This window comes from Aristolochia californica, unplaced genomic scaffold, assembly GCF_029961685.1.
Source record: "Aristolochia californica isolate CCGP_79_NKW_82.1479 unplaced genomic scaffold, dmAriCali1.0.hap1 SCAF_5, whole genome shotgun sequence".
In the NCBI taxonomy this organism is placed as follows: domain Eukaryota; kingdom Viridiplantae; phylum Streptophyta; class Magnoliopsida; order Piperales; family Aristolochiaceae; genus Aristolochia; species Aristolochia californica.
This window is the reverse complement of record NW_027182214.1, coordinates 11,412,603-11,426,757: the sequence shown is the minus strand read 5'-3', so window position 1 is coordinate 11,426,757 and position 14,155 is coordinate 11,412,603. Positions and strand designations below refer to the sequence as shown.

The following is a 14,155-nucleotide window of genomic DNA, read 5'->3' as shown; positions in this document are numbered from 1 at the left end:
AGAAAAACTATAGCAGGTCTCACCCAAGCATCAAGTGAGACAATCACTAAAGTTCATCAAAACTGAATTGATATGAGTAATAGAATTTGCATACCCTAATTGACAGAAAAACACCAATACCAGCACCACAGCTGATTGAATGACTTTGGCTATCATTTTCACTATGGCACAACATTAGGATAGTCAAATGGCACTAATTTTAGCAGTTGTATAAAAGATAGTCAAATATACAAAAACAAAATAACAAGAAGATAGTCAAATATACATTTTCAGTATGGCACAACATTAGGATAGTCAATGGCACTATTTTTAGCACTTATATAAAAGATGGTCAAATATACAAAAAATAAAAATAACAAGAAGATTATGTCAAAAAACCTGCAGCATGGCTTCCAACTTGGAGAGCACAGTTTGCCACACAGCAAGCACAACGCAGACTCTACAGGAATAAGATTGCACTCAGGGCATCTCGCTTTTATGTACCTAATAACACAATTGCCTCGATTAGTAGCCTGAAAGCACAGAGTAAACCTAAGACAAACAATATCTCAACTATAGTTAATAACCATAAAGTCCCTTTTTTAGGTCCCAAGGCAAAATAACTGTTGAAATGAGGAGTTTCCAAACAAATGAATTCTGCACATAATATATAAGCTCAGACAAACCTCTGCAGGAGATCTTGGTACAGCCGAGGAAGTTGTAGCAACCTAAATGGAACAGCAGGAGTACAATATAAAGTCCGTCCACAATTATGGACTCCAATGTCGTTGCAAAAATGCCCACACCATTTAATAGTTAGAGACTGCACCGTTTCATGCTTGAGCACCGTATCAAGGGGGGGGATCTTAAACATCTTTTCAAGTTGACTAATTTCACTCAGTTGCACCAAAACTTCTTTGGTATTTCCATCACTCAAATGTGAAGATGCCCAATCCCATAAATAAGAGCTATCACCAAAAGGAGGAACATTTGAAGATCTTAACAGCTTCCAGAATAGGCCACATCTCCTAAGGTAAGGATGGGTGAATCTACGAATTAAATCACTGAAACTAGAAGAATCAATATAGTTGGAGACAAAATATTTTCGAGCAACTGTAGATTCTTGGATGATCTCACTAATGCAACTAATTAGGGGATAACCAAATTCTGACTTGGAGAGATTAGCAGAATCGCTTAGACACAATGTAATTAGTGCCTGTAATACAAAACATCAAACAAAATTAGAAAATCTTCGGGCTTGGAAAGAAAATTTCTTACTAAAATTCCCAGCTTAGTAATTTATGTCACCTGAATCACAGAAACCACATAGAAAAGATGAACAACTGCTATGAAAGACTCCACCGACAACAAGAAGGGGTGAGGCAGACAAAACAGAACCCACATCAAGGATGAAAAGGGATCATGAGCAAGGACTGGATCAGCAGCTCGTTTCCAAATCTGGATATCTGGGAAAAAGACTCCCTTGTCTACATGCCTCAAGATAGATGAGATATTACCTGAACCACAAGAGAAGATGGCACACAAGATGAATCTCAGAGATAACTAGAAGCAAAATAATTAGGGATATTTAGCAAAGACATATTTCCTGTTAATATTAAAATAAACTAACAAGAGAAGTAATTTTATAACAATAAAAAATTAAACAAAATAGACATTACAAAAAGCATCAATTATTGTCCTACCATTTCTGCTACTTGGATTGCTTAACAGCTCATCTACTGAAACACCATAACAAATAGATCTGGTGAGAAGTTGTATGCCCCGGAACCTAAGAAGCGACTGCAAACGATTATGAGTTCGGGCGGTTTGGGCAACCTGAAGTAGCGTAGAAAATATGAACTCAGCAGGAGATGCAACTTCTTTATATAATGCTTTCAAGCCATAATCTGAACCCCTTGCTGACATCTTCATTCCACCACCACGAGCAGCTATTTCTGTTGAAATTAGTGAATATCTAAGGGTGTCCCATAAAAGCACAGAGGGGCTGACACGCCCCGATGCCAACAAACTACCACTTGATTCAGGATAATACATTTTGCAAAGTGAATGGAAGACAGATTGTAATGGTTGTGGTATACTCTCACTGGGCTCAAGAGAGGAGCACTTGAGATATTTACTTTTCCCGACTTCACTGGCAGCACTTCGAATAAGGGATAATGCTAATGAAAGCTGAAGAGTACAGTCAAGCTTAAGTTTACTACAGTCAGTGACTGATGCAGTTGGAAAAGAGCATGTACTGGCTATCAAATTATCCTTTGAAGGCATCATAAGCCTCAAATTGACTTTACTTGGACCAGCTGAGACAGCAGGCAAAACTGAATTTGCAAGTCTACGACATACTGGGCATAGGAACTCACCCTGGAATAGACAATTACAAACAAACCAAAAAAGCAACAGCTGAAAGCCATTAGCATATGCACAGACTTGAGAAGGAAACAAAAACGAATTAACATAACTTCACTTCCAAGAAAACCTATGGCAATAATTGAGTTGAGCAAGTGAGAAAGAGGGAATGAGTAATTTTACCAATCTAGAAATCAATCAGCATACAAGATGAGCATTAACTAAATATACAAATAAACATTTTTCCAGGAAAAAATCATCACCAGCACAGTATCAGTTTTGGTATCACTACTAGACCAACAACTTCAACTGCATAACTGCAGGGAAGCTCCCATTCTATTTTTGTTTTTTTTTTCCAGAGAGTAACAAACATACCTGATCTGGATCCACGATTGACCCTCTTTCAAAAACAATTCTCCTTAAAAATCTGTGACAAGGAGTAACACAAAGTTAAATCAGCCAAACAATAAAAGTTGGGTTTTAGATTCAATGAAAAGAGTAGCACAAATATTTTATTCCAATGGAACTCTGTTTGGCTTCAAGATTCTTGATGTCAACATAAAGAAATCTTTTCTTTTTCTGTAGTAAATTCAGTGATATCATATAACAAAGAAGTGGATATAAATCAATAGAATATCAACGCAGGTGTTCTTTAACAACAGTATGACTGAGAATATATGGCATATAGAGGATACATTTTTCTTTTTAAAAAGCAAACAAATAACTTTATGAAGAAAGAAAAATATGTGCATAAAAGAAATACAACAACTCTTGTGGTATTGGAAAGAAAATAACAAATACTCAAATAATCTGGAGCCCAGGTATCAAACTCACCTCTGCCTAAGAGAGGATAAATATCGATCACGACACTCCTGATGAACAGCATGCCCACATGATGATATATGGATCCCATCATAATTTGTGGGCCCAAAACTGTTAAAAGCAGAAGCTGGAGCAAGTCTGGATGATACATTTTCCCTTTGTACTGAATGGCCTGCCTCTGAAGCCGAAGGATGTCTTGCTGTCTCCTGAGATAGTGATGCAACATATTCTTCAAGCACAACAGAACTAAGTCTCACTGAATCTTCATCAAAATGTGAAATAGATGATTCCTTTTCAACTTCCAAATGGTCTGAATGGAGCATGATATTAGAAAGACCACTCATAATGGACCGGTAAATATCATCTTCCATCATCTCAGGGGAAAATGGAGCATTCATGTCTGCTTCACTGGATGCATTTGGAAGTTGGGTGTTCCTAATAGCAGGAAGGCGAGCTCTAATAAATTCCACAAACGCATCAATATCTGTTGGCCGTCCATCACTTGTAAACTCATTAACAGCATCTTGTACTAAATGCACTAACTGGGAGGATGAGATCATCTCTGAACTACTTGGGAGTGTTTCACTCGCAGATAGACTCTGCATCGTGTTGCTGCTGGAAACAGGCTGCTCCCTGTATGACTTATCCCAAGATGGTGGTTTTCTCTCTATAAAAGTAGCAAGTCGAGATTTCTAGTTTCCACGAATAAATTTCCACCATTTTCCAAAAAAAAAAAAAAAACAACAGAGTCATGTATGTCATTAGCCTTACAATGCAAATATTGCCACTTAATCGTTTAGTGAAAAATATTCCTAACATAAACTAAGGTGAACATTTTCTTTAAAAAAAGTAAAAAATTCAATAGATCTCACCTGCAGGAGAATCAAGAAGGATAGAGAATTTTTTGAATCTGGATCCTTACAAAGAGAACAAACAACAGGTGCAGACTCCTCTTGAATAGCATTATCAGAGATGGATGCATCCTGGTAAGTATCAGATGAATCCCATTCAGAATTTACAGAACTATCAAGGCTATCAATGAACTTGGTTTGTGCTGCTTTCATTTTTTCCTGCATGTCAATATAGCCCCAACAACACAAGCATGACATAACGAACAAAAAGAACCACAACTTAATGAAAATATAAAGTATAAATTAAGAAAATAAATGCCATAATAGAGGAATAAACAAAATAAATGTATGATAAAAACACTTTTCTCATTTATCAATACTAACCATAATAGCAGCTTGCCTCTCTCTAATCTTTGCTTTTCTCTCTTCCACATCAGTTGCTGAAACAGAATCCAGTGGGCCTGGACCATAGGCAGGTTTTGATAAACCGCCAAACAAATCAGGTGCAACTTTTTGTAGCACACTCATACAGCCAGTATGCAGTTCACTGAACCTCTTCAATAAATTCTCAATCAACAAAGAGAAGTTACACTGGTTTACTTCCACGAGAGTCCATTCATGGACCTGCTTGTACTTCCTCATCAACAATACAAGTAGAGAAAGCAAGCATTGCTGCTTCTGGAAGGATTGCAAATTGGCCCTGTTATACTCAGTAACATCAATTTTTTCACAAGCATAATCAAGAAAGGAAAGACAGTCCTCATCCGACGAATTATCCATGTACGGCACATTGTTGGAATCCATGTAGATCTGTTTCTGCATGTGACAAATGTCTAGGGCTAATGAAAGCAAGTGCAGAGCTATAAGCAGAACCCCTTCTGGTGCACGTGATAGAGCTGAATTTTCTGAGCAATAAGAATAAAATAGAACAGCACAAAGAATCTGCGAGACTGTCCTAGAAGTTGCTATTCTAGATATTGGATGGAGAGGATAGTAAATCTTGGTCCATCGAGGTAACTGTGTTGTGGAAGGTGACACTTTGCAGAACCTCAGATATCTTTCTTCAGCAATCTGTAAGTCCCTTGAGCTCCAGCGAGGATGATACAAGTCCAAATCCTTCCAGTATTGTTTACGAAGTGAATATTTTCCCTAGTATGCATATAGAGATAAAGATTATTTTTTTTAAAATAAGACAACCTATGGTGCCTAAGATTCATGTCAAAATCATGTGAATCGATTAAAAGAAGAGACTACATGGATGCAACCAGGCAACACCTTGCATGAGCCTGAGACTAAACAGTTTATGCTAACATGTTACGGGCAAACAACTGGCCTTGGCTCAGCCAGTCATGAAGGCTTTTCCTTTTGAAGTCATCAAGTCCAATGGTGACACCTGGGTCACACCACTGCCACAGCATTGACATCCTTACCTCATCACCCACCTATTGCTGTTTTGATGCAGTAAGATGTGCATTTTTCAGTCCAACGCCCCTTTGCAGCATGTGATAAATAGCCAACATAAATAAAGAAGAAAGAAATAATGATAATTTTCTGAATGATTAGTTTGATCGCATTTTGTCAAGGTTTAACTCAATAAAATCCTGATACCAGTGCTGCTTCAAGTGAACAAGTATTAAGAATTTTCAGCATATACAAACCTGCTTAAAGCCAGATGGATTGGTGTAAACAGCAAGCATGTCCAAAGTTTTTTGAAGCTGATCATTCTTAGAAAGGTAATGAGGGAGAGCTTTCACCAACTGGCTGTGAGTGGCATCTCCAACTGCCAGCTTACACACCAATTCCCGGTGCAAATTTTCAGCTGCAGAAAACCCACAGTATTGGCGTTCTTGAACTATTTGTATGAAAAGTGTGAGCATTTCCTGCACCAAAACTGGTTCATACCTGGAAACAGTATTGCCTTTTACAATTTGTGACTAAAAGAATAAACAATCTGAAGTATTCTTGTTCCCTGAAAAGTGAACTAACAAAAAACAAAAGTACAAAAGAAAATATATGGTACCCAGAGAAGTACTACACAGAATCAGTTCTGTTTCCTTGAATTCTTTTCACTATGAATCCCCCATTTTGTCCATGAAACCTTTCTAAAACATGACCTCCTCCCCCAACAAATCAAAGAAACAAAAGAAACTGTAACTTAGAAAGACAAGATATGCCTATTATAATGTGACCAAAACATTACGAAATCTGGTTTAGAACTATTCTAGCCAAATCCCCCTTGGCCTCAACATAAAAACTCCAATTCCAAGACCCTGAAGTGCCCCATTTTCAGACACTGGAGATGGGCAAGTCAGTTCCATTATTTGAGAATTCCACAGACGTTCTCCGAATAACTTGCCCATATCAAAAATAAATTCCTGAAAACTCAAAAAAAGATCCTAACGCATTCATACTTTGCAAGATCAAACTCAATTGGTACTACTAACAATGGGTTGGTGATGAGAAAAACATACTCATTAGGCCGTTCAAGATTCAAAGAAAGATAGTTTGATAACCCAAATCTTTCTTGAATCCTCTTCACATATGAGTCAGGTGGGCCCCAAGCGGCACAACATTGTAACAGAAATAGATCAAACTCTAGACCCTGTTCACACCTGAGCAAGTAGAGTGAAACTGTCAGATACACTTAATGTCAACAATTTACCAGTACATACATATGTCATATAGACCTTGAAGTTAATGTTAATGTAAGCATTACTGGCTTACCAACGAACTGAACGGTAACACTCATAACTGACAAGGGCGGGATCACCATTCTTGCGCCACATGCCAGCACGTAGTTGAGCACAAAACACCCTTAATCTGAGGGGATGTTCCATCACAAATGCTGAAAAGCCAATTGGATGACAATTTGGTAAAATCTTCCCAAAGAAATTATGATATTGGGCTGACAACTGAGTAGAAGGGGAATTTGACATTTCCATCAATGCACACTCCTCACAACATCTTCTCAGCGACTTTTGCAACAATAGTGATAGTAGTCGATGCAATGGAATGTGAAAGGATACATCTTGAGAACTAACATCATAAATAATATCTGGCCAAACTCTCAAACTCAAAAGACTAAAAGAGTCCACATCCATGGTATCGACTGTTTCCGCAGTCAAATCATCAAAAATCCTGTTCTCATCATCCATGTCAGTTATTGAATTATCACCCTTTCTTGCTGCTGCCCTCTCTTCAGACTCCACATTCTGAAGTCTCCCAAACCTCTTATGAACTTCACTTGAACCACCTGATCTAGTAGCTGCTCCAGACAGAGATGGTGCCAAATACGCTCTTGTAGCACTTTTATCTTTCTTTATCTTCAACAATGATTTTCTCACAACTAACTTATGGTCAGTTCTGGTTCTACTCAACCCAGGCAAGAAAGAATTTAGGAACCTTCCTGAAGCAGTACTAATTTCCAACCAATTCTCAATGGCCTTGAGGCACTCATAGATTAACCAATGAACAGAAGATGGAACTTGTGAAGCTAAACCCAGTAAACTAGAGAAGGAACGTTCTTGGGAGAGCCTTCCAATTTTTGCATGGAAAATATTATCATCATTTTCACCAATGTTTGCAGTAGAAATGCCAGCGTTATCTTTCATTCCATCTGCAACAGCAGCTGAAAAGGCCCCAGTGACCAAAAGAGAGTGGAGTATTCCAATGTAGAGCCCAAGTACGAAGGGAGACTGTGTATTTTCATTTTCTTCCTCTACATGGAGCCCCGTCACTCTTTTTTGTGAATCCATACCTTGGACAAGAGACAAAAGTTTCATCCAGGTCCTGGATACCTCAGGAAGCTCATGAACCACATATTTTGGAACTTCTGCATGACTCATTATAAAGCGAATATCTGTAATGATTCTCAGGGTGATCTCATATAAGTTTGCCCACCTGTTAACCTGAAAAAAAAGGCTTGAAATTGATGTAACAAAGAGAAAGAATAAATAATTCTTAAAAGTGTGATTTGATGGCCCAAAAAGATAAAAAGTTGTTAAATTATGTGAAAAAGGGCATTTTAGTAATTTTATATTTGTCAGATTGTCCCTCTAGGTTAATAGTAAGCTCAGATATTTACAGGAGCTTTATATTCCAATTTCATTAAATTGCTGAAAAGTATATATGGAGACAGAAATTTTAATGCAGAGGGGTATTTCTGTATTTTTCACTTTATTTTCACTTAAGTGAATATTAATAAAGAGAAGCCATCCTCCAGGTGAAGGGCATGTATATTGCCACACAATTCTCTCAGCTCTCTTCTCCTTTCTATTTTCTTTCTTCTCTCTCTCTACTCCTTAATCTCTCAATTTAACATAGTTTCAGAGCTTTAAGATCTGATTGTCGAGGGTTTCACATAGGATTTCTCTTCTTTTTTAATCTACGATCTCTTCAACAAACGGGCTTGTGTAGGGGTATTTTAGTTATTGTGAGACAACGAAAGAAATATGGACTACTCTTGAATCCATCTGTAATCAAGAAAGCAATCTCTCAAAGGTGTAAGGGGTTGTACACAAGATTCTTTAACCTAAAAAGAGGAGACAAAACTGTTACTCATTATTTTGGTGAGTCGTAGGGTATATTACATGAAATTAGTGTTTACCAACCATTTACTACAAACAAGAAAGAAATTCATAAAGAAGAAGGGGAAACAAGAAAGGTATATGCAAGATTCATGTGGCTAAGTTTTTGGACGTATTAGGCCTCGAATATGATGCAATTCAAGCCTAATTATCTGCTGATGGTGATAAATCTATACTGAAGAAGTCATTTAACAGAGTGGTTCATGCTGAGACGGCAATGATTACACCAGACCACAAGGATAACAAGGGAAGAAAGGTCGTTGCCCTTACAACTTAGCCAACAAAGGGTTGTTTAGAGGCTCCCCAAGGATGTGGGGAGAGTAATAGAAGCCGAGGAAGAGAAGGTATGTTCATGGTAGAGGGTGTGCTAACAGTAGAAGTGACAAAAAGTGTGTTCACTGCGAGCGCAATAATCATTTCCCTTATATGTGTTGGGATAAGTTCGATAAGCCTGCTTGAGCTAATTTGAGCTCGTGAAAGTAGTGCAAGCCCATCTAGGCATCCTATGAGAATCATTCTAGGTGCTCCAAACGAACTTCAGCAGTTAAGCAGAAAGGATGGTGGAATTGACCTCATCTAGCATATCTACATAGCCGAATGACCCGACAGTCACAGCCACAGTCACTATGGCTAGTTTAGGTATGTCTACTTTCCATGCATCTCCTGTTAAGTTATAGGTGATTGATTCTAGTACATCCACTCACATGTCAAGTATGCCCTCCATATTTACTAGTCTTAATCAGTCCTCTATGTCTAGACATGTTATTCTTGCTAATGGTTCTATCTTACCTATTAGTGGAGTAAGGAAAATTCAGCCTACTTCATACTTGCCTTTGGAGTCGGTTTTGTTTGTTCCCAAGTTCTCCGTTAACCTACTATCTGTTAGTCAAATTACTGTCTTCAAATTGTTTAGTAACATTTCCCTACTTATTAAGAGCTCTACCACTTAGAGAGTTCAACATTGCAATCTTCTTCAACACTTCAAGCAAATGTGTCACCTTTCCAGTGGCACTTACGGCTAAGACATCCCTCTCCACCCACTTTATGTCAAATGTTTCCAAAATTTTCGTGCACTTTATCTATTCAATGTGAATCATGTCAACTTGGGAAGCACCATCGCTTGTCCTTTCTTTGTGTCAGCATTATTGTACTACCAATTTATTTGAGATAGTTGATACTTTGGTTTCCTGTCAAGTCCCTATTAGGAATTAGACGCCCTAACTCAATACTAACGAGACGATTAATAATCACAGAAGAAGGAAAAACAAGTACGAAAATCACAAGATTTATGCAGGTTCGCCTCAAGGTGAGACTACATCCTGTCTCTCGCCGTTGTATTAATTCACTACGAAGAAATTGTTTACAAGAGAAATCGCACATACTCAAGTGTTTTTCTCGAACCTCTCTCAGCCGCAACTAATGATCTTTCTCCGAATGATAATTACCCTCACAACAACGCCTCCAAATATAAAGAGAAAACTAGCGCAACCTTAATACAAGTGTGAAATCCCCAAATTAGGTCAATCTGCATACCGACTCAGCGTAAGACGTTAATTAGGCTCCACAAGTTAACAGTCCCTAGTATCATTGGTCTCCAATACTCTCTTTTATGATGGTTTTAGTAGGACAACCACGGGTATATCTCCTAAGAGAGAAAATTGAAATATTAGATGCTTATAGTCAAATAAAAAATCAGTTTGGTGTCTCCCTTTTGCATTTTTCGTTCTAGTAATGAACTCAGATTTATGAATCATAAGTTTCACTTCTTTTGTCAAACTCATGGCATTATTCATCATTCTTTGTGTATGTATACTCCACAGTGAAATGTAGTCAATCGTAAGTATAATCTTTTTCTAGAGATTGCATGAACTTTGCTCTTCCAAATGCAGGTTTCAAAGTCTTATTAGGGATAATGGTTCTTACGACCTGCTATCTCGTAAACCAAATGCCTTCATGTTCTAGGGGCCCCACTACAAATTTTCAAAACCCAATTGTGTGTTATTTCCACTCTGTCCTAAAATTTTTGGGTCTGCCTGCTATGTCCATGTATTTGGTTCATCTAATGACAACTTGTCACCTAGATCAATGAAATGTGTGTTTCTTGGATACTCCCGTACTCAAAAAGTGTTAAAAAACAAGTCCATGGTATTTTGGTCATTTTCCATATTCTCCACTTTACATTTTTCTCTTATTATATGGCTTTTAGAAAGAGAATGTCTTATTTTATCTCTAGTAAAATTTTCATTCAATTTAGACATGTATTTTAGGCAATATGTAATTTTGAGTATTGAGGGGCATTTTTGTCCTTTTGTAAATTTTCACTTAACCCTGATTATAGAGAAGTTGGACGGGCCTTTCTGGCTTGGTTTCCAAGGCAACAAAGTTCCTCCTCTTCCAGAACTCTTTTTCCTCTTCTATTTTCTCCCCAAATCACATATTTTTCATGGTATCAGAGTAGTAACGCAAGTCTTGGACAGGTTTCTTTCGATTTTGTGGATCTTCTCTCCATTTTCAGCAATCTCCTTGAAGGTTTTTCCCAAATTTCTAGACTAGTATGGTAAAAATTTCAATTTTTCCCTTTTTCTGCCAATCTTAGCCTATTAGCTAATGAGTACACTTTTATTTGATTGATTGTTGGGATTTAGAAGTGTTTGATGATCCCAATTTGAGGAAATTTCTCAAATCTACCTACGTCATCAACCCAATGCTTGTGTCATCATCCATATAGCCTGCATCATCCTGATTTCTTGCAATTAGGTCATTCTTTCATCGATTTATGGTCTCAATTGCTGAAATTGATCACTATTGGTTCGAAATTGAGTGAATTGGCTATTGAATTGCCCTAATTGAATTCGATGTGGGGCCCATTTGAATGCGCAAGCATAGAAATTTGGGGAAAGTGTTTTCCTTTTGTTAATTGATGCTCTGAGTTGTAGTGTTTGGTAATATTTAATAGCTAATTCCAGCACACGGGTTGCTGTCCAGAGGACTGCTGAGAGCTCAGATGTGAAATTCTCTCAGTCTATTCAGATAACTACGATCCGGTTGAATGGATCAAATTATGTAAACTGGTTCAGATCAATTTTGATGTATTTGAAGGCCAGAAGAATGGCAAAATATATAACCGATGATCCCCCAATGCTTGTTACTGAATATTGTGTGGCAGAAGATAATTTAGTAATGACCTGGTTGGTCAACAGTATGGAATCCAAATTTAATGACCAGATTTTGAGTTGCAGTAATGCTAAGGCAATGTGAACTATCTTGGCTTTCATTTTGTCTCAAGAAAGTAATTTTTCAAGGATCTATAAGTTATATGTGAAGTTCTTTAATATGAAGCGTGGAGGTAGATCAGTGACAGATTATTTCACTAAGATGAGGGGAGTACTAAAAGGAGATTAGAACATTTCATCCTTTTACTACAAATGTTGAAGGCATTAGTAGAAAGAAAATCAGATTCAAATAGCACAATTTTTGGATGGTTTGGGGTCTGAGTATGATGCTATTAGAGCCCAGTTGTTAGTCAATGAGGATGTGACCACCGTTGAGCAAAACTTTAACAGAGTTCATTGAGCTGGAGGTGCAGTTGTAAATAAGAATGAGTCAGGTGGAACTCTCTTAGAAGCAGCTACTCCAACCTTCAGTCTTCTACAGGTAAGCCTGATGGTTAGTTTCATGGTGGTAATAATAGAGGTAGAGGTCACTCTTACACTACCCGTAGTCGTGGCTATAATGATCAGGGGGATCGGAACTGTGTTCATTGTAGTAGGACTATTTTACGGTCTCGGGTCATGGATCGAGTAACACGGCGTGGGATGTCTGAATCCAGCACTGGTACTGAGTTGCTGGACTCGGTAAGGAGGGTTAAAAATCCCTTCTTTGACTGATCTTCCACACGTGATCAGTCTCCCTTTTTAGGAATCCACTCTAGTGCTAAAGTTATAGCTAGAATGGAAATAATTCACGTGGAGAAAGACTGAAAGAGATACCTTTTGGTTGCTCACGGAAATCAGGGTTTCAACCCTGATTTTGATTGCTGCTCATGCTGGAATGCTCAGCCTGGCTTGTAGAAGCCTTGGCCCACGTGAATGAATTAATTCTTCTCTCCTTCCTTGCTGGCGCCAAGCTAGGAGCAGCAGCAGCACTTCTTCACGTGAAGAAGCAGAAAGCTCTCTACTTTTCTGCTCGTCAAGAGGGTTAGAATCCCTTGATTGTTGTTGACGCTAATGAGGAGGGAAGACCCTCTCTTTGGGCTCGGAAAAGGGGCAGGAAGCTCCTCTTCCAACTATGGATGATGAAGGATGAAGATGGACCAATATGGATGAGGATGGAGGGTGAAGGATAGGTTGGATTTTTGGAGTAAACCCTAAACTCGAGATCAAGAGGTGATTTCAGCCTGTTTACACTAGGTTATTCTAAAATCTCAAAGCTTGCTTCATTCATTCATTCTTTCCCTTTAAATAGATCACGTCATGGAGTTTTAGGGTTAGGGTTACAATAATTCCCATAATGCCCCTACATATAAAAGTAATTAGAAATAACTCCTACTTAAAACCTTATAAGAAATAAATCCTACTCAAAGTAATATAAGAAATAAATCCTACTCAAAGTAATATAAGAAATAAATCTTATTGAGTGAGTTGTTATTGCCTCCTTCGTTGTGTGACTCGGTGTGGTATTGAGTCCACAACATCTGCCTCCCCCTAGAGAAAGAGTTTGTCCTCAAGCTCAAAAGCTGGGTAGACTTGTTGGAAGATGTCTACACGTTCCCATATTGCAGCGTCGGGGTCAGTGTCCGTCCACTGAACGAGAATCTCCCAATGGTCATTGGTCAGCCGAGCACGTAACACCGCAGTAGTGGTAAGAATAACCTCGCCATTATTAACCGGTGGTAGGAATGGAGTGGATGTAGGGTGCGCCCCGGAATGTGGCTTCAAAAGAGAGACATGAAACACATCATGAAGTTTGGCCGTGTCTGGTAATTTGAGCTGATAGGCGACTGGTCCCACGCGTCGAAGAATGGGGAATGGCAAAAAATCTGGGAGAGAGCTTATGTCGTTGAGGTCCCGCAAGAGACTGTTGGCGGTAGGGCTGGAGCCGTAGCTACACATAATCCCCAACCTCAAAAGAGACCTCACGGTGGCCTTTGTCGTAGACATCCTTCATCCGAACTTGGGCGCATCGTAGCCGTTCTGTGATATTCTGTAGCAGCAGATCCCGGTCCTTGAGTGCATGATCAATCGCGTCCACACGGGTGGACCCTGGGTTGTACGAGAGAAGGCGAGGTGGATCCCGGCTATATATAGCCCGAAAAGGAGTGGATTGCAAGGCAGAGTGGAACTAAGTGTTGTAACAGTATTCGGCCCACGAAGCCATTGAACCCATTGTCGCGGACGATCACCCACCAAGCACCGTAGATACATCTCGATGGTGTGGCTCACCACCTCTGTCTGCCCGTCTGTCTGCGGATGATAGGCGGAGGAGAACTTCAATTTAGTCCCACTCAAGCGAAAGAGTTTCCACCAAAAGGTGCTCGTGAAAACTGCATCTCGG

The 14,155-nt window shown here is 38.9% G+C and overlaps 1 protein-coding gene across 2 annotated transcripts in view; it reads right to left on the bottom strand.

The window, feature by feature from the left end:
* LOC137965079 (E3 ubiquitin-protein ligase PRT6-like) overlaps positions 1-14,155 on the bottom strand; it is a 48,701-nt gene that overhangs the window by 18,240 nt on the left and 16,306 nt on the right. For both annotated transcript variants that reach the window (XM_068811474.1, XM_068811475.1), the window contains exons 3-14: positions 6,741-7,924; positions 6,488-6,628; positions 5,675-5,918; positions 4,401-5,165; positions 4,038-4,235; positions 3,178-3,857; positions 2,719-2,770; positions 1,683-2,358; positions 1,288-1,496; positions 666-1,195; positions 379-483; positions 95-161 (exon numbers count right to left, since the gene is read on the bottom strand). In XM_068811474.1, the coding sequence (XP_068667575.1) occupies positions 95-161; positions 379-483; positions 666-1,195; positions 1,288-1,496; positions 1,683-2,358; positions 2,719-2,770; positions 3,178-3,857; positions 4,038-4,235; positions 4,401-5,165; positions 5,675-5,918; positions 6,488-6,628; positions 6,741-7,924 (4,851 nt within the window). The remainder of the gene's footprint in view (positions 1-94; positions 162-378; positions 484-665; positions 1,196-1,287; positions 1,497-1,682; positions 2,359-2,718; positions 2,771-3,177; positions 3,858-4,037; positions 4,236-4,400; positions 5,166-5,674; positions 5,919-6,487; positions 6,629-6,740; positions 7,925-14,155) is intronic.